Source organism: Felis catus, chromosome C1 (genome assembly GCF_018350175.1).
Source record: "Felis catus isolate Fca126 chromosome C1, F.catus_Fca126_mat1.0, whole genome shotgun sequence".
Taxonomy (NCBI): domain Eukaryota; kingdom Metazoa; phylum Chordata; class Mammalia; order Carnivora; family Felidae; genus Felis; species Felis catus.
This window is the reverse complement of record NC_058375.1, coordinates 166971064-166995419: the sequence shown is the minus strand read 5'-3', so window position 1 is coordinate 166995419 and position 24356 is coordinate 166971064. Positions and strand designations below refer to the sequence as shown.

The 24356-nt window shown below is 36.6% G+C and overlaps 1 protein-coding gene across 8 annotated transcripts in view; it reads left to right on the top strand.

Moving 5' to 3' along the window:
- The window catches only part of CCDC141 (coiled-coil domain containing 141), a 227767-nt gene that overhangs the window by 17751 nt on the left and 185660 nt on the right, over window positions 1–24356 (top strand). For all 8 annotated transcript variants that reach the window (XM_019838320.3, XM_019838319.3, XM_019838318.3 and 5 more), the window contains exons 2-3: window positions 7613–7845; window positions 10471–10593. In XM_019838320.3, coding sequence (XP_019693879.3) covers window positions 7744–7845; window positions 10471–10593 — 225 coding nt within the window. In that variant the 5' untranslated portion in view covers window positions 7613–7743. The remainder of the gene's footprint in view (window positions 1–7612; window positions 7846–10470; window positions 10594–24356) is intronic.

Below are 24356 nucleotides of genomic sequence, written 5' to 3'. Positions count from 1 at the left end.
GGATTACTCTGGGATGGAAATTCTCAGCCTCAACTAGAGTTTAGTAACAGTTGGGAAAAACAAAAGAAATTTAAATTTCCAAAATCAAATTGACTAAGACTCCTATCTTCTCATATAACCAGCCACCCACTGTTCTGAAGGGTAACTCTTAGGACACTTCATTATGTTAAAGGGAACTCTATCAGACAGTGAACCCTGCTACATCAAAGCCTAAGAGCACAGCTCAACACAGGTAGAAAGTCTTGTGACTTAAACTTTAAAAAATAAACACTGCACATGAAAGTTTTTCAGTGATCTTTTTTAACTTTTTCTGGTTTGAAATATTATACACAGCTCTCTCATTCAGAAAGGAGTTTTCCCAAATCAGTAATAGTCACATGGTTACTGTTCATTTTAATTGGAGTCTACACATATATTTGACAGTTTTCCAGGTCATACGTTTCTCTCAATAGAGAATTTTCAAGAAAAGATGTACACAAATATTGATATTTTGCACACCATCTTTGGTATACAGTTACTTAAAATTATAATAAACACAAGTCACCTTTGATCTTTTGACCAAATTAAGTATTCTTTGGATTTGCCTGAGTTTTGTTTTATTTTCCTTACCATTCATAGATAGGAAATTTGCTGGATACAGAAGTTGCTTGTTTATAATTATTCTTCCAGGTCTTACAGAAAAGCTAAGGATTTATATGTCATTAAATATGTTTAGTAACACAATCTTTGGAAGTCCATTTACAGAAAGAATAAAACTGTCGAAAGGAGACATGATATTTTGGATATGTTATTCTTCTTAAGTGAAACTTATATCACCATAAAGAAGTATCCCAAAGGAGCATTGTGTTGGTATTTGTGTGTTGGGTACTAAGGAGTTCATCCTACAGTCTCTTCTCCACAAAGAGTGTTTTTTGTTTTTGTTTCTTTTGTTTCTTTTTTTTTTTTTAACAATGTTATGTCAAACGATGTCATTCCTTGGACGAAAACCCTGCAACACTGCTCCATCTCACAGAATGAAATCCAAAGTCCTTACTTCAGCTTAATAGCAGGGTAGCCACATAATTTATCATCCAAATAGGACTCTTACAAGTGAAAGGGCCTTAAGAGTAATTATGCCAGGGCAACAGATGTAAACCATGATTGCCCCAAGCAAACCAGGATATAGAGACACCTACATAGAGGACCCTAGATGAACTAGGCACCACTAACTCTAGGGCTTATGTTCCATCAGACTCCTTTTCTCTCAAGACACAGCTCCAGCTACCCTGACCTACACTGGATGCTTTTTAAATATAACCTAATCATGCCCCAGCTACCTGGAATGTTCTTCCCTGAGATATGTGCATGTCTTGCCCTTTTTAATTTAATCCTGGTCTCTAACCAAATCTCATCTATTAGTGACACCTTTCCTGACTCCTTCCTAAAATAGTATCCCTCTTCTCCTGTTCACTCTCTCCTCCTTACCTTGCCTTATTTTTTTTCCTTAACATTTATTACATCCTAACATAATTGTATATGTACTTCTTGTTCCCTATTTGATTATGTCTCTTCCACCAAAAGGCAACTCCATCAGTGAATAAACCTTGTTTTGTGTATTGCTGTGTGCCTGGCATCTAGAATAGTGCCTGACACTTAGTAGGTATTTAACCATACTCAATGAACGAACAAGTGAATACATGCATAGAAGAATAAGCTGATGGCTAGAATGGAGGCTGTTTTAAGAGGAAAAGAGCAACTTCCATTTACTTATGAATGGCAATTAAGCGAGAATGCTTGTAATCTAAAAAAATGAGAGATAACAGGAGAAGTATTAAATAATATAAAAAATGACTTAGGAAAAATTTTGGCTAAAGTGAATGATAAAGATGAATTCTAGAAATGATGACTCACTGAAATGCTTTTACCATCTGATTATAGTAAAATAATTTCCTCCCTGGTAATGCATATTTTGTGTCTTTCTAATATATTTAATCCATTTGGGTTATTAAGCATGTGTTTTAATTCACCTTAATTTTAAAAATTTGTTTCAAAATTTTTGGCGGTTGCTAGATTTAGGATATCCCTTAACAGATATTGTTCATCTTAGAAATAATCACATATGCCTATCAGAATACCACCTATGTACCAGACATTGTTTTAAGTGTTTTTACAGATATTAACCTATTTTATCCTCCTTCAAAAAATATATGATGTAGGTATTCCCATCATCCCCAATTTGCAGTAAGGAAATAGGCACAGGGAGATTAAGGCAGTGGGACTTCAGAACCCATGCTCCTAACTCATTGCCTTTGCTATATTGGGTGATTTATTTTGTTGTTGTTGTTTTGTGACAACTATCAGTTTATTATTCCTGTTAGTCTCTATATTCTAATAGAAATACCCTGAATGTATCCCCTGATTTCTCTGGAAAATTCTAAATATGTGATTCAGTCTACTTAAACTACTACTAGTTGTTGTTCCCCTAGTTTTTATCACAGTGTATTTTTATCTGGGTTGCTTATTTTATTGGTTATGATCCATATTTTCTTCCTGGAATATCACTTTTCCAAGGTTAGGGACCTGTGTTTCGCTCACTGCTGTATTTCTAATGCCTAAGTGATTGGCATAGAGCAAATGCTAATAACTGTTGGTTGCATGAATAAATACTGACTTAATTAAAAGTAACTTTTTGTTTTATATAATGTGATTCAGTCAATCAACCAGTATTTATAAGCACCAATTCTGTGCCTAGTGTTGAGCTCTGTATATGGCACTTGCTAAAGACCAGGTCCTCTTCCAAGCACTCTATGTAAACAACTCTTAATCTTTACGATAATCCTAGGAGGTGGTCTGAAAAGATCCTCCAAAATGTTAAGACATGGCTCCTTTCCATACAGAGCTTCAAATCTAGTTGAGAAATAATACTAATGGAAATGAAATAGTTAGAAACAAAGCAAATGTGTAATATAAATATATAATTATTAAATTTTGAGAACAGTCTTATTTTAAAAAAGAGGAATATAAAGGCAGATATTTCAACTTTTAAAAGGAGTTGGTACTTCATTTTGGTCCTAAGTGGATAGAAGAAGGGAAGAAGGGGATAATACTCCTGCATAGAACAACTGAATTATAATAATGGTGTATGTCATTGGGCAGGTAGAAGGGGCCAGGACATATATAGCTTTGAAACCCAGGCAGAAAATTTTGGACAAGAAGTGGTGGGTATCAGTAAATCAGTGTGTATGTGTGATTTATAAAGTCAGGAAAATAAGTCTTCCAGTCTTATTAGTGGATTATATAGAATAAAGAGCATAAAGCACTTGTCCCAGTTTGTGCCATATAATTAACTATCACTAAATGGTAGCTATTATTACTGCTAACAATAATAGTAAGCAGAGGAAGTTTTGCCTTGAATTTTTAAACTGGATAAATAGACTCATTCTGTTTTATTTATGTCAGGTCTATCTAATTTGTCTTTATAAAGTTTAAGTATTGATAGTATTAATTAAGACAAACACCTGCGATTCTCTATGAAGAAATGAGCAGACCTCACATATACTCCAACAAAGAAAATATGTTTAAAAATTTTATTTTATTTTTTAAAAATTTTTAATGTTTATTTTATTTTGAGAGAGAGAGAGAGAGGGAGACACAGAATCTGCAGCAGGCTCCAGGCTCTGAGCTGTCAGCATAGAGCCCAGCGTAGGGCTCAAACTCATGAACTGGAGATCATGACCTGAGCCGAAGTCAGATGCTTAACCCGACTGAGCCACCCAGGCACTCCAAGAAAATATGTTTAAAAAAATTTTTTTTAATGTTTTATTTATTTTTGAGACAGACACAGAGCATGAGCAGGGGAGGGGCAGAGAGAGAAGGAAACACAGAATCTGAAGCAGGCTCCAGGCTCTGAGCAGTCAGCACAGAGCCCGACGCGGGGCTCAAACTCCCAGACCGTGAGATCATGACCTGAACCGAAGTCAGACGCTTAACCAACTGAGCCACCCAGGCACCCCAAAAATATGTTTTTAATGTGATATCTATAGACAAAAGTAAAATGTAATCACATGATCAAGTTTTCAACTACTAGCTACCTATATAGCTACCTATATTTTATTAAAATGTGCTATATGCCACCATGGAAAATAATGTGATGTTTCCTCACATTTAAGAAATTAAAAATAGAATTACTATATAATATGGCAATTCCATTTCTGGGTATACACCCAAAAGAATTGAAAGCAGGATCTCAAAGAGATAATGTATACACCCATATTCATAATATAGAAGCAACACAAGTGTCCACAGATGGATGAATGAATATAAAATGTGGTGTATACACACACACACACACACACACACACACACACACACACACACACACACAATGGAGTATTATTCAACCTTAAAAAGGAATGAAATTCTGACAGATACTGCAACATGGATGAACCTTGAAGACATTACTCTAAATGTAATAAGCCAGCTGCAAATACTCTATGATTCCACTTCTGTGAAGTATTTAGAATAGTGAAAATCATAGAGACAGAAAGCAGAATGGTGGTTGCCAGGGGATTGGGAGAGGAGGGAATGGAGAACTGTTGTTTAACAGGTATAGATTTTCAGTTTTACAAGATTAAAATAGTTATGGGGATAGGTAAGTGTAATGGTTGCACAACATAGTGAATGTATTTAATGTCTCTGAACTGAACACTTAAAAATAGTTGAGATGGTAAATTTCATGTTATGTGTATTTTACCATAATAAAAAATATTGGGGGAAAAAAGTGCTATTTGTAGCTCTTTAGAATCCAGTTATAGCCCATGGAAGATGGGCTTGATATACCCCATGGAAGATGCTTCACTAAAATTCAGCTAGTATAAAAACAGGCATTTCCCAGAGGGATAAACAGAGACAGAATAATAACCCCTGAAAGATCCTCCATAAACTTCAAAGGATATGAGAATGCCTGTAAGGTTTTTTTGTTTTGGTTTGGTTTTGGGGTTTGTTTTTGGTTTTTGTGTGTGTATGTGTTTTTTTTGTTTTGTTTGTTTGTTTGTTTTGTGATGATAGGGGAGGTGGAGTATAAACAAACTGTATCTCAAAAAGCTTTTTTAAAAAAAAAAAAAACTAATTAAAGTGTACCAGTTTCTGTAGTACAATCTATTTTATACCAACTATTCTCCAAACTGTTTCCCAGTGTTAATGGTGCAAGTTATAATTAAATATCATGCTAGATGAAGAAACATAGGTCAAGGTTCAAAACTAGCTAGGTATGGATGGACCTTCTGTAAAAAGGGAAAGGACTAAAAAGTCAAAAAGGAAGAAAATAGAAAGCAAGGGACAGAAAAAAGTGATTAAAGTCTTCTAAAGGTTTTAAAGCCAAGAATTCGAATTTGAAAATATTAGTCAAAAATCACCTAAATTCATGCATGCAGTTTGCGTTATTTTTCATGTCTCCTAACATGGAAAACAATTTCTGTATGCAACACCCCAGGCCTGTTCCATCTACTTAAAGAAAGGTCATCTATACATAAAAAGGCAAAAGTACTACCTTTGCTGCTGAAGGGCTGGATTAATCTTTTAATAAAGTCTTAAATATTTCTAATTCCCTTTGTCCTTAAACTGGAATTAATCAGACTTGAAGCCATGTTTTCTGTCCTTTTTATCTCTCTTCTCCTTTGCCTTGGTGTGGGCCAGCGGTGCCACACATTCCACCCTGCCGTCCACACCCGTTACACAATCCTCCATCTGAAGTGGGGCTTTACGGACATAACCACTCTTTTCCCAGCTGTAGTCTTTGCAGCCTGCTGACAAAAGGTCTCTCTGCCTCCTGAGGGTCTGTATGCAACTATGACACACTGAGTTTCTAACAAGAAGATTAACTTGGAGTGAAAGTGCACTGTGGATTTTGGGTGCAGGTCACTGTTTGCTGTTCTGGCTGACAATGTACACAGTGATTTAAGCAACGCTCCTTTGGGCATTTTAATTTAGGGTGTGGGCATTATGTGATACAGTTGTCAACTCTTGGTTTTTCTTGAGGGCAATTAGTGGAAAACTGGTTTTTCTCTGTTTGTTTTGGTTTGTTTGGACTATTTGCTCAAGTGGAAGGAACCTGCCTTTGACACTGAGGCAAACTCAACAAAGAGTTCAGGTTGGTTCTCCATCTCTGCCGTGAAATGAAATCATTTATGATATTTTCGACATCATGGCATCTCTTGGTATCTACTCTCCCAAGCTTGTTCCAACTGCACCCTTCATGGTGTCAGACAAATTTGTGGATCCCAGCACCTGGGATCCAGGCGTGGTTTCCGTTTTGCTGGCCAGCAGGCAGATGCTGAGACCAGAGACCTGGGTCATGGCTACATAATTGCAGAGCAGCCATGACACGTTCTGAGAAACAAAAATAACTGCTGAACACCAAAGTATATGTGAAAGCACTTCCCCACTTTGACTCAAGAATATTATCACGAACCTTAACAAAACAAAGCAATGGCTCTGAGTCAGTCTTCTCAACATTAGGCCTGAACCTGAGCATGCTTTTGAAATGAGCTAAAGGTTTAAACAGTGAGCAGACTCTGTTTCACTCTGTTTATTGCTATATCCTCCATTCTGGCTTTGTCCCAGAGATTTCCAATGGCTCTAGCGGCTTTGGAGTCAGTATCTCTGATGTATTCGCATCTGACCTCTGACCTAAACTTCAGTGTTATTTTCAGCTGTTCTTTGACAGGGAATCCAACAGCTGCTGTTTAATACCACAGACAACTTGTGGCACACGCTGGGTTTCTAGCAATAGGATTAATCTGCTGATCTTAGCTCTGATTTGAAGCTGCATAGGTGGTGGGGGGAGAATGAAAACCAAACCTGAAAGTATGTTGTTATCCTTTTATAAAAAAAATTTGTACAATATACAGTGTTATTCTTTAATTAAACAAAAAACATTTTCGTGCTGTAATTAAAAGGTGATAGCAAGATATATTACTCCCAGGTAGTTGTGATAACTGAATTAAAAATGCTGCTCAGTGGAGTGCACTAGTCACAGAGAAATCCTGAAGTGGTAGATATCTATTTGATAACTGCTCATTGAAATATTTTTAAAATGTCCCTAAGATATATGAAGCTCTGAGAAAATGTGACCATTCTGCATAAACTTCATTTGACGAAAGACATTAAGTTTTAGAAAATCAAATTGCTCTAAAATTACAAGCAGTTCTGTGGCTTAATCCCAAAACAAATTCTAGAACTTATTTTTAAAGTACATTTTTGGGGGTTTTCTTTGCATAAGGAAGACTTAAAAATCTTAAAAAGATTAATATTCAGGTCCATGACTGGCTGGTTTCAAAGTCCACTGTAACTGTATAGAGTCAATGGCAAAACTAATTTGAATTGTCAGGATGTAATTTTTTTTTTCCATTTGCTATCAAGCATCAGCTGATAGGCAGAGAGTTTAGAAAATGCCCTCCCTATTTAAGATAATGGCAAAAATAACAGGCACTTAGTGTTACCATTCTAGGGGTGTGGCGATTCTTTCCCATTCTCTCTCTCTCTCTCTCTCTCTCTCTCTCTCTCGCTCGCTCTCTCTCGTGATAAACTCAATGGGGTTGTCTATTTTTAACCTCCTGTTCTTTCCTTTTGGCAGAGTAATCAGTGCAAGCTGAGCTCTTTCCCTGAATGAATCCAAGTAACCCCAGTGATTGCCTTCTGAAATGACCAGCAGACACACTTCTGTCCAGAGGCTGTCCAGAGTATAAATTCTGGTTCTGAAGTACCATGTCCAGCCGAGGAAGTCCCGGTGTGGAGTTTTCTACGACGACAGTCAGTTCAGTAGCTGTTCAGGCCGGAGACTCCAAAATTGTTATAGCTGTCGTAAAGGTAAGGTAACAACTTTCTTTTTTCTCCGTGGCTGTTGGCTTTGTGCTGTGTGTTGATAATCCTAGAGAACATTCCACACAGTCGGCAGCACACAGCATATAGAAAATAACACAGCAAGTACATCTTCCTGCTTTCTTAAATTGGCAACTAACAGAAACAAACCTCTAAGTCTCAGCTACTTACTATAGTTTCTCTTTCAGTTAGTAGGAAAACATCTGCGGGCAACTTAATTAAAACAAAATCAGAAACCTCTACCATGTACTTTCGGTTTGACTTTGAAAGACAAGGTACTCGTGACTACAAGTTCATGATTACCAGGCTGGAGAGTCAAGTGGACCAGTAAAATGTCTGTGATTTTTTGAGAGTGGATATGATGGAGGAGGGAAGAGGTCTGTCCCAGGAGACAGGGAGTGGCACTGTTTTGAGCATGATGGAGGGCAGGGAACACCTAACAAGAGGCTCTGATATGTGCCCTCCACAGCATTGGTTTTGACATGGGGAAGGCACTCGTAAATTCTTAACACATTTTGGGGGAGTGAAGACCCTGCCAAGGAAGGTGCAAAGGGCATGTGTCAAATTTGCCCTTAACAACAGGAGGTGGAAGCCACTTGAGGCTTAAGGCTATTGCATATTTTATGTCAAACAATTTGCTGATTGCAAAGATGGCCACATGCCTTTAGGTTGAAGAAGATATCCATGATTTTTATTTCCTATGAACATGTCCCGCAAAAATCTCTGAAGAATTTTGCTTGCATTTAGACAGTTCACTACCTCAGGAATTCAGTGTGTAATGAAGGAAACCGGGCAAACAAGCTGGTGCTCACCAGTGAGTTACTTCCAGGACCTCACCAGCCTGAGTTGAATGATTTTTCTGGCCTTTGTTAGAAGCCTGAACCGAGTCCTGTTCAGTTTAATGTAGTTGCTGCAAATTTTATGTTAATATGAAAATTTGTAACAGGAAAGCAGCACTTGATACTGAGCACTATACTTGATACGATTCACTATAGAAGCACTGAATGTAAAGTGTTCCTACCAGCATTATTCCATTGCTCCTGAGACCTGGCCCTCATGTAAACAGCACCTCTGCTGACTACCTTGCCCTCAAGTCCTTTCAAAGGCAATAGGTGAACATGAAAAGAAGCCTGGAGCAGAAGTAGCAAAAGTTGATCGTTTGCATGTGATTTTATGATGCTTTGAGTAACTATAAATTTCAGCAATGAGGGAAAAGAGGCAAACTCATTGTTTAAAAAAAGCTAACTTTTCTTTCCCTCAAACAGGGAACGTTTCTTAGAGCAGGAAGAGGAAGAATGTATATGGAATAAACTATATGAGAATCAGAGGTCAATTGACAGTACAGGAAAAAAAAAACCCTAAAATTACACTGGAAATACTTGTTTTAACTAGACTGTGTTTCTAAGAATGTTCCCTCTGATTACCTTCCACAACTTCTTTAACTCACTGGTGCCCCATATCAAATAAATCTCACGCTATTCAAAGTAGAAACGAATAGAAGTGTCTGTGTCTCATCTGTATGGGTTTGTTTCAAAACTGTCTTAGGCACTAATGATCTGGACTGGCCACACGTTCTTTTTTTTCATTTCTTTTCAGCGATTTGCTTATCCAAGTGCACGTGCCTGTTAGTAGTTCCCCTTGCTTCATCAGTTGTTGCTTCTTAGAAAAGAAATTCCTCAGGAAATGCAGTGGTGAATTACATTTGGGAGCAGTGGAAGTGTCCTAAGTGTGGAAAACAAGCTGGCTGCATTCATATGGCTGTTGTCAGATGCATCTAATTTTACTGACATTTTCATACCCATGTTATTGATTACTTAACAACAAAAGTTGGAAAGTGTTATGTTTTTACTTCACTATAAGTTAAAAGTCTGTGGCTTCATCTGCTGTTTATTCTTTCCAGTTGAACGAGCAGGGTCAAGGTAAAGACACTAATCAGCCTAAATTGCATTTACAAAACCTTTCGCCTTTGGTGAAGTTTGCATCCTGCTTGATCAGGTGCAATTTCACTATTTTTATGGTATTAAGTCTTGTGAGAGAGAGAATGTACAATTGTGTCACAAATTCTGTAATTTTGTGCTTTTCAATAATAATCTACTGCATGTGTTCTTCATTTGGCAATTTTCAACTTAAATACAATATGCCAAGAGAAAAGAATTTACCCTAAGAATAAAAAACAAAACAGTGCATGGATTTATATTAAACTGTTAGATTTTGGGGCACCTGGGTGGCTCAGTCAGCCAAGCATCTGACTTGGACTCAGGTCATGAACCTGAGGACCTTGGGGTCAGGTTCATGAGTTTGAGCCCCACATCAGGCTCTGTGCTGACAACTCAGAGCCTGGAGCCTGCTTCAGATTCTGTGTCTCCCTGTCTCTCTGCCCCACCCCTGCTTGCACTCCGTCTCTCTCTGTCTCTCAAAAATGAATAAACATTAAAAAAAAATTTAAACCTGTTAGATTTCAATTTAAATAAGGCCTATCTCTATGAAAAGAATAAAGTGTTCACAGTATAACTGAAACTAAAAAAAGAAAGAAAAAAGAGAAAAGAAGAAAAAAGAGAAAAGGGAAGGAACAAGAGGAATTGAAAGTAAATTTTATTTCATTTTTATTTTTAGTGTGGCAAGTGGGTACAACTTCAATTGGCTGAATCACAGCCCAATCTTCTAGAAATTGGTAGCAGTCAAGATGAGACCAAAAAACTTCTTCATGATCATGAACTTCTTTTGGCCAAGCTCAAGGTAAGATATTAAAATGTGAAGCAGGTACAAAATTAAAAAGAAATAAAAAGCTATTTCTTATATTTCCTCTTGATTTCTCTGATATCACTGGCCTATGGCCATTTTAATATAGTGCCACATAGATAATGGAAAAACTCTATAGTTATTTATGAGCAAATACCAGCATTGGAGAGAAGTAGCAAGATTTTTAAAACCCTTCCCCAAATGTGATCGAAAATATGGAGTGATAATATTTCACTGTGGAGAAATAACTATTTTTTTTCCTGGCTGTCTCAGTGAAAAAAAAAATTCCATCATTTTTCCATTTCATCCATTATGCTGTCAAATCACAACAACAGATCCAAACTTTTTATTGTTAATGATACCTGCTGGCAAGAATAATATAGAAGCTTATTTTGCCTCTGTTGAACTATTTAAAGTATCTGATTTTGTATTTAATATTAAGAGTTATTGAAACCAAATAATAATTTTAGTAAAATTAGAGTTATTATTCCATATATATATTGTGGTTATTTAGTTCAGAATCTAAAAATAAAATTATCTTGAGATTGCCAGATAAGGTATCTATTCAGGGCCAGCTACATAATTTGTGGAGCTCAGTGCAAAATAAAAAGGTGGACCTCCTGTTCAAAAAGCAAGAAAATGCTTTTTCTTGACCTGTCATATTGTATTTGATCTACTATTTAATGTCTAGCTCCTTCTGGCATGGAATACGTGTTGGGTGAGTGCATAGCCTCACAGGTTCTGGGCCCTGGCCATGACTCAGTGCACAGGGTGTGGGCCTGATCTCAACCTTTCCCAACTGTGTCCTGACCCCACCAAGCAGATGGCAGAGGTCACTGAACAAGGGCGGGGGAACAGAGAGGATAGCAAAGAGACTTTCCCTGGGTGGCAGAACCCCATGTGAGATAAGACTCCAATCCTCCAGCACTTCCTCTGTTGTCCCAGTGAACTTTACTTACAAAACACAAATTTGGAAATCAAATTATTAAGAATTTCAAGGCAGTGACAGGTAGAGTCACTTTAAACCCCAAGTGGTGTCCCCTTCTAAGGACAGAGCTCTGATGCAGCCAGCCCTGTGAGTAATAGCCCTTGCAGGTAAATGAATGTCTTCACTAAGATCAAAGAGGGTTGATTAGGCAGCCTGCAATGACTCTGTGTTTTTAGTACTTTAATATTACTGGCTTCTTTGAACATCTAGGCTGGATTTTATACTTGCTTCCTAGATTTAGAAGCAGATATAAACTGCATCTGATATATACAGACAGTGGTTTCCTGATTGGACAGTAGTAAAAGTAATTGGGTATATCAGACTGGAAAGTTGAAGAAAGAATTAGTACTGAAGGAGGGAGCCATTAGAATCCAGAATTTATTTTCCTATTTAGACAGCTCCTTGCTCTGGTCTCTGTGCTATCTTTCAAAGGAGAAATCCCTGGCCACCAGGAAGTCCTTTGTATATAAGAAAAGAACACATTATGATGTGAAAGAACATTGAACCAGGAATCAAAAGATCTATGTTTTAGCACTAATTATACCACTAACTAGCATAATTCAGCTGAAAATTCAAAGTCTTGCTACTGCTACACAAAAAAACTGAATTCCACGAATTGTGGAAACCCAGCACTTCCTCAAAATTCCTGCTTATCCCCAGCAGTTTACTTCCTCATGGTCTCCTGTGTCCCCAGCTCCTTCTTCCACACCTGCCAGCTGTTTCTGCTGAAGTTAACTTGGACTCGAAACTACATCCCTTCCCCAGTTCCCATTAACAATTCATGCCAGCCAGCATTTCCTGGTCTATTAATGAAGTGTGAGTGGTGGGGAAGCTCATGGAATTCTGGACCTTTTAGGCTACCTCTCTTTTCTCCCAACCCTAATCCTGTCCAGGCCCACACAACTCCTGGGGGAGTGCTCTCTTAGGCAAAGCAGTTCAGCTTCACAGCAACTATGCTCAGATTTTTATTCCTAAATCCATTCAGGAGCTCTGCTGGAAAAGGGCTTCCCATTTAACAGGATCCACCCTCAGAAGGTGCTTGTGATTCTAGATTTTGAAGTTTTGTTGTCCTTTAATGCCAGTCTTCTGACTATGGACTAGCCCTCTGGACATCAGGCTTTTTAACTGTAAAATGAAGAGAGAGGATATAGATCAAAGCTTCATATCCATTGTGGATCTTACCATAAGGTGCCATGGGATCATGGGACCATTCTCCCTCTCTGCGTGTGGTTTTAGGTAAAAAGGCCTTTGGCTTCACCTAGGCCTCATTTTCATGATGACCTCTTTATGTCTGTCTCCTATACCCTCCCTGACCCCCCCGATAACTATCAACTCAGCCACCCACCCCCCCCAAGAAATTTTAAATGGTAGCATCATCCTCCAATATTGGAGGATTGATTAAGAAAAAGAAACCAAGGAGTCTGAAGTCTGTTCCAGATTGGCTGACAAAAGCCTTTTTAAAATAACAAAAAGGTAAATTCCATATTGCAAATACATAGATCACAATTTTAATCAATTTATTAGCTATTATGCTGTCAGTGTAGGCACAACTTAACCTGTAGCACAAAATTTTTGGATCCAAGTTAGTTTTAATATGAGCTTTTGAATGATAAGAACATTAGTAGTTCAATAAGCCAATAATATTTAATATTTAATATTCATTCCAGTTTTTTTCCTATGCACAGCATTCTGCAATTTGTTCTAATTATAAAGAAAAATACTCTTTAAGGGGTGTTGGCAGGGTGTAAGCTTCAGCACTGAGTTTACTCTGATTTGGGCGTAACAGCCTCTCTGGTCTCAGGTTCTTCATTTGAAAAATTATGATAAAAGCAATTACCCTCAAACAACTAAAAAGAAAATGTTGGGGGACAAATGCAATGATATATAGATAATAATAATAATAATAATAGTAATAACAATAATAACAATTGTGTTAATAATTGATATATCAGAGTAATCTGGATATTTAATTTGATAGAAAAGCAATTTTCTTCCCTCCATTGAAAATTATCTCAAACCCTAGTAATTTAGACTAAAGGAAAAATTTCTGGAAACACAGAATTTTTATGAGTTTTTCTAATGTTGGTAATGTTTATACCCTGAAGATATTATTTTCCTTTCAGCAGTATAGTACTTAGTTCCAGTGGAATGTCCAGAGAAAAAATATTTCCCTATTTTCAGTGGTGAAAGCATAATCATGTGGAAAAAACATTAACTCCCAAAAGGCATCTAGATTCCCAAACCTTACCCAAATTATTTCTAATGAGAAAGAAGAAATTCGGGAAAGGGGAGACAAATTTAAGTCAGGTGAAGATCTGCCTATGGTTGCTCTCGACATTACATTTCTAAGTGGTTACAGGAGGTAAGAGGAACTGGAAATACCTTAGGGATATTGCTGAGAATATTCTTCTCCTCAGCCTGTGTCTTGCAACTAACTACATTGCTATTGTCCAAAGGAATGATACAAACCAAAAAAACTTCCGGCCACTGGCTTGTCTGTTTATACATATGCAATATTAGCATTCAGTGAAGAATGACCCTTTGGAGTATAAAATACTAAATTTTACCTCTTATTTGACTCATAAAAGTATTGGTTACCAGATTATGACTAAATTCCTCACACAATGAATACTCATTTTTGTCCTATTCCATTCACTTAGCTGGAAATGAATGAATAAGAGATGGTCAAAGTATATTAGTAGTAAAGCTAAAAGTCTTATTAAAACTTGCCTTAAACATGGAATAGCATGATTTTCTGCTATAAACTTGATTATTTACTAAGAATATATAGTCTTTAAATTTTTTGTGGTAAAATATATATAACATAAAATTTGCAATTTTAAGTGTTTATTTCCATGGCATTAATTACATTAGTAATTGTTGTACATAGTGTTGTACAACCATCACCACTATTTCCTGAACTTTTCCTTCACTCCAAACTATGCACCTATTAAGCAATGACTCCAATTGCTCCCTTCTCTGGTAACTTCAAATCTACTTTCTGCCTCTACAAATTTGCCTGTTTTAGGTACCTCATATAAATGGAATCAGATAATATTTGTCCTTTGTGTTGGGCTTTATTTCACTTAGCATGTAATGTTTTCAAGATTCATCAATTTTGTAGCATTTATCAGAACTTCATTCCTTTTTATGAATGAATAATACTTCATTGTATGGATATGCCACATTTTATTTATCCACTCATATATTTATGGACACTTGGGCTGTTAACACTTTTCCACTATTATGAATAGTTCTGCAATGAACATTGGCACACAAGTATCTGAGTACCTGTTTTCAGTCATTTTGGGTATATTTAAATTTTTGAAGAAATACCAAAATGTTTTCCACAGCAGCTGCATTATACTGTATTCCCATCAGTAACATACAAGTGTTCCAATTCCTCAACATTCTTCCCCAAAATTGCTATTTTCTGTGTTTTGATGATAGCCATTCTACTAGGTATGAAGTGCTTTTGATTTATATTTCTCTAATGACTAATGATGTTAAGCTTCTTTATGTACTTACTAGACAATTGCATATCTTTGGAGAAATGTCTATTCAAGTCTTTTGCCCATTTTTCAGTCAGGTTGTTTGGTTTGTTGTTGTTGTTGAGTTGTAGGAGTTATTTATATATTCTGGATATTAATCCCTTGTTAGATGTAGGATTTGCAAATATTTTCTCCCATTCTGTGGGTTGTCTTTTCACCTTCCTGATAAGGTCTATTAAGAATGTATTTTAATAAAGTAAATCTGTGTGACTTAATTATATGTATTTATACACTACAGAAAAATTTATAGCATGTATGTTGAGAATATGATGGAACCCTTTAGGACAGTATTAGAAGAGGACTAACCTATTCTACATTATCTGCACCATAGCAGTGTTTTACCCTGAATGTTTACTTCATACAGGAGATTCATTTTCTCTTTCCCTATTTTCCCATAGACCCACAAATCTGATAGATTTACTCTGTCAGAAATTCTACTCTCTTAAGTTCTTCCACCCATCTCTCCTGCTCCCTTTCTCTTCTCTACAGGAGTGAGGGGGTGCTGTGTTACCTGACTGGTGAGACAAGGAAAAGTGGCTGCCATGCGGAAGCCAACCTCAATGTCTCTCAGCGCAGACCCTGACTGCCCATGGGCTACATATTCTTTATTCTCTCTGCTGCTGCTGACCTGGCTGGGAGCCCCTGCCCAGCAGAGGCAGGACACCATCTCACCCTCTAGGGTGGTTCAATGTGTGTCTGTGCCTCAGACCCAAATCTCTTCACAGGCAGGTCCCATTGACTAGATTTTAGGAAGAAAAAGTAAAAGCCAAATCAACCCATCTTCTAATCCTGATAAGAGCAGATATTTGATTTGTATCTGACCTTGATGTCTACTTTTCAATTCATTTGTAATCTTGACAGTATAGAGGTGAGATTAATTTGTACCATTCAAATTCCAATACTTAAAATTTTTTTTTTAATTTAATTCCAGCATAGTTAACATATAGTGCATACAGTGTTATATTAGTTTCTGGTATACAATATAGTGATTCAGCAATTCCATACATTACCCAGTGCTCATCAAGATAAGTGTACTCCTAATCCCCTTTACCTATTTCACTCTTTTCCCCCACCTAACTCCCCTCTGGTATCCATCTGTTTCTTGTGTATAGTTAAGAGTCTACTTTCGGTTTGTCTCTTTTTTTTCCCCTTTGATTGTTTTGTTTCTTAAATTCCACATATGAGTAAAATCATATGGTATTTGTCGTTCTCTGACTGGCTTTATACTCTCTAGCTCCATCTATATTGTTGCATATGGCAAGATTTCATTCTTTTTTATGGCTGAATAACATTTCATTTTGTATGTATATATGTGTATATATATATCACATCTTCCTTATTTGTCAGGAGGCACTTGGGCTGCTTCCATAATTTAGCTATTGTAAATAAAGCTGCAATAAACATTGGGGTGCATATATCCTTTTGATTAGTGTTTTTGTATTCTTTGGGTGAATACCCAGTTGTGCAATTACTGGTTATAGTTCTATTTTTAACTTTTTGAGGAACCTCTGTACTGTTTTCCACAGTGGCTGCAGCAGTTTGCATTCCCACCAACAGTTCACGAGTGTTCTTTTTTCTCTATGGCTGAAAGGGATCTGTGCCTTAGTATTCTACACTTGTGAAGTACCTGTCATATTTTTCACTGATAATTTTGGAGAAAGTCACTGGAGGACTATTCCTGGGGGAATAGAAACTAGTAGGCAGTTTAATTTTTCTTTTACACTTTTGAAAATGGAGACCTTTTCTGTTAAAAAACAAAAAAAGCCATCTTACGATTATGAAACAGTATAACTTCCTAGTGATTTTCCCTACCTCACTTGGCACTTTTCTAGTCTACAGGGTATTTCTTTTCTGAGATGGTCAGCTCCAGTGAGTACTTAGAGGTATGGAGTGAAATAAAATTTGAATAGCATTCTTTAGATTGGAAAGTGCCATGGACAATGTGATAAGATATTGTTTTTATAAGAGAAGGTTGGTTTAAGTGAAGTCAGAGAGTCAATGACAATAGGCTTTTCAGACATGGAGTTAAGGTACGTTAATATTGTAAATATCACAAATAATTTGTTAGTTCAGGCTAAGCAACAGTTCAGAGTGTGATAATACCTAATGAAGTGTTGATGGGAATTGATTTAGTGGAGGGGAAGGAATTCTAAAAGTGGAATATTTTGTAGGCATAGGGACTGTAGAGTAAAAAATTGGGGGTGGGGGACAGTCTATCTTATCCCTGACCCTGGTTCAGCAGTAAAGGTTGGGCTTGACTCCTTGGCAGAAGGTGAAGGGCCTGTGGGAAACACGAGGCACTCACCATATTGCTCTGTGGCTGTGGCACCAAGTGACAAAGAGTTGGCAAGAAAGAGAGGCATCTTCCATGTTTCTGTAGAAAACAGATAATGGCTTGGTTATAGCAAATACTGACAACGTTTTTGACAACTTTAGAAGGACTCAGTACACAGGTAGATTATGGTAGATTAAAGATGGCCATAAATATATTGGCACTCCTCCCATTGAAAATTGGAGTCTGTGTCCATTCTCTTAAAACTGAACAGACTCTGAGACTGCTTTGACTCAAAGAATACAGCATAGATAATGCTGTGCCAGTGTCCAGACCAAGTATCAAAAGACTGGCTGTCTTTACTTTCTGTAATTTCAAATAGTCACTCTTGGAACCTTACCAACTTGTGAGGAAGTCAGGCAGCACTGTAGAGAGGCCCAGGTGGAGAAGCACTGAGGCTCCTAGCAACCACTCTGGCTGAGACCTTGGGTAACAGCCACCAACTTGCTACTTACGTGAGTGAGCCATCTGAGCCATGTTGGAAGTAGATTGATTCTCAGGCTTGGTTACGCTTCCCAGCTGAACTGTGTGAAGCAAAGACAAATCTTCCCCACGGAGCCTTGCTCAAGTTGAGGATTGTGAGCAAAATAAGCAATTATTTTAGGCCACTAGAATAGGCAGCAATTTGTCACATAGCAAAATATAACTAGAACTGAGGGTAACAGCAAGCGTGGCATCCTAAGGGGATTTTGAAGTCAGGAGTCATGAACCAAAAGGGACAAGAAGAAGAAAGCAAGATTTTCATGGGGAGACAGTTTAGAAGTGGAACTAAGTTTTGCTAAAATGAAAGATGGTGTCATGGTACTAATGATAAGCAAAAAGAAAATTCTGAAGCTTATAAATGATTTGCTTTCCGAAAATTGAAAGCAGATTCAAAAATATATCTATTATAATGTTACTCTATTTGAGTAGCATTTTGGTATAATTTCTTGAACAGGAGGAAAAGGTTTGTAGTTATAATTCAGCACACGGGTATATGCACAAAATATTATGGGTATAGTATGGAAAGAATGACTAACTGCCAGGGAATCCAAGGGAATCTTGACAGAGAAAGTGATACTGGCTGTCATGAAAATGAAGATGAGTTTTCCAGACACCATAGCCCAATTTAAAGCACAAACAATAGACTAGGAGAATATATTTGCAGTTTATATGAAAGGCAAAGGGTTACAATCCTTCATATTGATAAGAGAGACAAATAAACCAATAAAATCAATAAAAAATACACAATTCACAGGAGGCAAATCGCCAATAAACCATGTAAAAGGGATGTTCAACAGCAGTAATAGCCTGAGAAGCAAAACTAAATAATAATAAAAAATAAACCATGATTTGCCTAATAATATCATTAAAAATTCAAGATATTTATAATATCTAATGAGTGAAAATATGAGGAAAGGGGCATTCTGCCCTACTATTGGTGAGAATTTGGGTTGACACACTCATTTTGGAAACTTGCATTAAAAATGCAAAGTGCTTACATTGTGTGACTCAGCAACCTCACTTCTCTGAATCTCTCCTCAGAAATAAAAGCACCGGTAAAGATATAGATATGAAAGTGATTTTGCTATGATATTGAGCATCTTTCCACATGCTTTTAATGGAATAATTTAATTGGAAACAAAACAATGTCCAACAGTAGGGGAATACGTTTATAAATTGATTGCTTATGCTTCTTTCATCCTGTGGATGATTATGCTGAGTCCCAGGCTTCTTGTGATACAAGATGCTTAACCCAATGTTGGTTGGCTTTGTTAATTGTCACCAAATACATTCCTATTTGAAATCTGGGTCAAAAGTTAGGATCACACCTAGCATGTTTTGAGATCATAGGCCTGTGATCTCCAAGCTATTAGTTATTTAGAAAACAGTGCTTCTTTAAAATATAAATCTACAAACAAAAATTTTTCATTGAAAGTAAAACCCATAGCCTTACTAGTTATCACAAAAATGGTCTTGGTCTGAGATTTGAACTGACAGGACCAAACTCTTGACAGTTTAAGAAACACCAATAAGGGATGGCAGAGATAAGATGGTAGCACAGGACCCACTCACCCCTACTCTCAATACTCATTACTGCTGAGCTAGCTTAAATGTTAGTGTAATAATATCCCTTTTGCATTCTATACAGATGGCAACAGATCCTTCTGCTCTAGAAAAGGCCCAAATATATATTGTACTTACCCAAGAATGTACCTTTTCTAAATATAGACTTTGTCTTAGATATAATGTGTAAATATGTAAAACTCAAGAGTTTTTCAAATGGCTTGGCTATATCATTCTCATGACAAATTCATGAAGCTATTAGTCCTTAGGAGAATAAAAGGCAAACTTCTGATTCTGTGGTTAGCCCAGTCTTCCAAATTACCCGTATCCTTTATCTCCCTCCTACGACATATTTGAAGTTCAGGGACTTGAATGAGATTAGCATTTTTGTCTTAAAAAAATTGTCTTAAAATGGAATACTGGTTCCAGTTCCAGGCAAGATAGAATAAATACTTTCCATGATACCTTCATTAAATGCAGCTACAAAGCCTGGCAGAATGCAGGATGCTGAAAAGTAAGAGCTAATCAGTAGATTAAGGAAAGAGATCAGGATTCCAAATACCACCAAACCAGCAGTGTTGTTTTTTTTTCTCCCTCTACTATTGCCCAGCTTAGATTCAAAGGCAAGTTGACATCCTCAAGTATGCACCAGATGTGCACAGAAAAGGTTCTAGGAAAGTCTTCTCTTTCATGTCTAAGCAGTAAAAAGAGGACTTCTATGGGCCAGACAGAAAGGGAGGAAATACCCTGCTTTTGTTTTTGCTTTTTGTTTTTCTCTTTTTTCTTCCCCAGCCCAGGCAGTCCCTTAGAGTCAATCATGATGGAGAAAGTGGAGGCAACCAGGCAGGTGCCAAACCTCTGAGAGAGGGGAAACCTCTCTCTGACCGGAGGAATTATTGTCTCAGAGCTTGTGGTGAATTTACATTGCTTTTTTTTTCCTTTCAGGACTTTATTTAAATTCAAATTAGTTAACATTTAGTGTAGTATTGGTTTCAGGAGTAGAACTTATTAATTCATCACTTATGTATAACACCCAGTGCTTATCCCAACAAGTGCCTTCCTTAATGCTCATCACCCATTTAGCCCATCTTTCCCTCACTTCCCCCCATCACCCCTCTGTTTGTTATAGTTAAGAGTCTCTTATGGTTTGCCTTGCTTTTTTCCTCCCTCTGTTCTCCCCACTGGTTGGTCCTGTAGACCCAATGGTGGGAAGTGCACAGTGGAGTGAGGAAACCAAAGCTCCAGGTTTCAGTGCAGAGGACCAGTAAGGGGGCTTCTGTGGCACAAATTTCAGGCAGAGTCAAGCCAGTGAAATTAAAAGAAGCAATCTTGCCTTCCAACTCCATAACTCATATTTTTATAGATGGCTCTCTAACTTTCTTTTTAAAAAGCCCAGTTACTATGTCTGTAGGCAAGGAAATCTGAAGAACTATAAGCTCTCAAGTTGTTTCCTATGACACTTCTTAAAATTTTAAGTTTCAACTCAAAACATACCAAGTTTTTACATAATTGTATTTGGAGAAACTCAAATCATTCAAGGCTATTGCTCACTGCTTTCTGAGAACCTGAGATTCTTTGGTTCAGTGATCCCACAGGCTACTGAATTTTTATTGATGTTATGGGGGGAAAAAAGAAAACTTCTCTGCTAGAGTGTTACACTTATTAAAGCAGCAATAGGTACAAATATATAATGCAAACCATACATGGAAGTCAACATACGTAAATTTAAGTTTTCTAATTGCCATATATAAATTTTAGAGCATAAGATACTTCTGGTAGAAAAGGATAAATGTTTCGGTTCAACATTCTAAGTTTCCACCTTATGAAACTAGAAAAGTAAGTGCAAATGTAAACCAAAGCAAGCTGAACGAAGGAAAAAATAAAGAGCAGAAATCCATGAAATTGTGAACAGGAAAACAATAGAAATGAATGGTTCTTTGAAAAGGTCAATGAAATCAATAAGCCTTTGGCCTAAGAAAGGAAAAAAGAGAGAAGACTAAAATGACCAGTATTAATGCAGGAGAGATAAGGCATCACCGTAAACCTCACAGACATTAAAAGTATAATATGGGAATATGATGAACAACTCTATGCAGATAAATTCAACAACAGAGAGGAAATAAACCAATTATTTGAAGACCATAAATTGCCAAAACTCACCCAATAAGTAAAAAGAAACAAGTGAAATTAATTTAATAATATGCTTAATTAACCCCATCATATCAAAAATATTATCAATTAATATGTAATCATTATAAAAATTATTAATGAGTCATTTTAATCTTTTTTGTATTAAGTCTTCAAAATCCAGTATGTACTTTGTACTTATAACACATCACAATTTGAAGTAGCCGCATTTCAAATAACTAGTGGATATCATGTTGTACGAGGCAGATTTAGAAAATAAAGAAGAATAAACCTTTTGGGAATCAAAATATTTTACTTATATTTTTTAGCTCAGGAGAAGTCTGCTTATACCCAAGGCAGCATATGTAGGCCTGAAAAGGAAAATTGTGAAATGAGATCTCTTTCAGAGACAAGAAATGAAAGAAAACCAGGCCAATTTATTTCCAATAGGAAATTTATGAAAGCAGTTAGTAAAACCGTTATTACACACTGTCATAGGGGGAGTGGGAATATTTTTCCTAGTGTGATATTTTAAAATATGTATGTGCATAAATGTATTTGTGCATGTATTTTGTGCGTATTGCAATTGATTTTACTTGAAAAAGTAGTTTTTTTCAAACAGATAAGTTCCATAAGCATTTTTTAAAGTTTTATTAATTTATTTTGAGACAGAGAGAGTGAGTGTGCATGTGCATGTTAGAGAGGAGCAGAGAGAAAGGGAGAGAGAGAGAGAATCCCAAATAGGCTCCACGCTCAGCACGGAGCCCAACAAGGGGCTCAATTTCATCAGGACCATGAGATCATGACCAGAGCTTAAATCAAGAGTAGGACACATAACCAACTGAGCCACCCAGGCACCCCAATCTACCAATTTTTATTGCCAGCTAATGTTTTGTGCTTGAAGAAGAAAGAATCATGATCTGTATATCGTTACTTACGTAGATGAGGTAAAGTTTTAAGTCTTTGGTAAAGCCTACTTTCCAGAACTAAGCCATTCACCTGGAAAAAGTGTTAAAAACTAATTAGGAAGACAAAAATTATACATTCTGGATTTTTTTCTTCTAAGAACAAAAAAACTTTCTTTATTGCCTGAGACTTACAACTGGCTTGTAGAAAAGATTAAATAAATATAGGAATACCAAATGAAATTTTCAATTCTGAAATTTCCATCCTGACCAATTCATTGTCATCATGAGAGATTTCTTTTAATTGATCAAATTATACTTCTTCAAAAAGCTAGCTAAATGCAAATGGGATTTTGCCATAGTTACCAGAACTTCTATTGTTAATTTAGTAACCCAATATATAGCTACAGGACCTAATCTGTGTACACACCTCAGAACTGGGTGCACAAAGGGTTGTGGGCATAACATGTTAACAAAATGAAGAGAAATCCCTACCTCTTGAAAAGGTTGCAGATGCAATAATGGTTACTATTTAATGATCATATTCTATGTGCCAGCCATCATAATAGATGCATTAGGTATTTAATGCTCACATCAACTTTGTGAGGTAGGAAATATTCACATTTAACAGATGATAAAACAAATCCAATAGTGGCTTTTGCCCAAGTCCTACAATGGTTTATGCCACTATATGTCACTTCCACTCCACTTTATTTAAAGAGGTAGGATAAATATTCAAAATGTAATCGTTGCCAGATAACATATGGAAAACTATGTACGAAGTACTGACAAATGGCTCATGCAAGAGTCATCAGCGCAATAGAAGAGAGTATTTATTTGAATCTCAAAGGAAGTGATGGGCAAGAATTGGGAGTCAAAATGATATTCAGATCAGAGAAAGGTGTTAGCAAAGCTGTTGAGACAAGGATAAGAAAGATACACATGGTACGTGAAGACTCCTGCAAGGAAATGTCAAGAGATGAGACTAAACTGGTATGATGGAAGCTTGGGCTGGAAAGCAGTACATGCTGGGCGACACAGATTTGATTGTGGCAAAGAGAGGGTTCTTAAAGCAGGGGAAATATTGGGTAAAAATTAAGTTTGAGAAAGATTACCTTTATAACAATATGCAGGGTGGACTTGGGTGGAAAATCACTGGGGTTATAAGGTGTATAGGGAGGCTTTTAATAGATATTGGAACTTAGAATTCTGAGTGTAAGAGTAAAGAGAATAAAATTTGAAAATTTGTATTGTAACAGTACCATATATTATGTATAGTAGAAATATACTTTGATGAATTAAAAAATTATAAAATATTATAGAATCAGATAATTTATTTTACATAAGGAGTAAGGGAAAAATCAAGGATAATCCCAAACTTTTAAAGCTTATAGTATAAGAAAAATAGATGTCCCACTGCTATTGTTACATACTTGCCAAAAGGGTGCCATTTTGGTTTATTTTTTATTTTTTATTTAATTTTTTATTTAATTTATTTTTATTTAAATTTTAGTGAGTTAACATACAGTACAATATTGGTTTCAGGAGTAGAATTCAGTGATTCATTACTTACGTACAACACCCAGTGCTCATCACAATAAGTGTCCTCCTTAGTACCCATCACCCCTCTAGCCAATCTCCTACCCATCTCCTTCTGTCAACCCATAATTTGTTCTCTATTATTAAGAGTGTTTTGTGGTCCGTTTCTCTCTCTTCTCTTCCCCCTCTTCCCATATGTTTATCAGTTTTGTTTCTTAAATTCCACATATGAGTGAAATTATATGGTATTTATCTTTCTCTGACTTATTTCA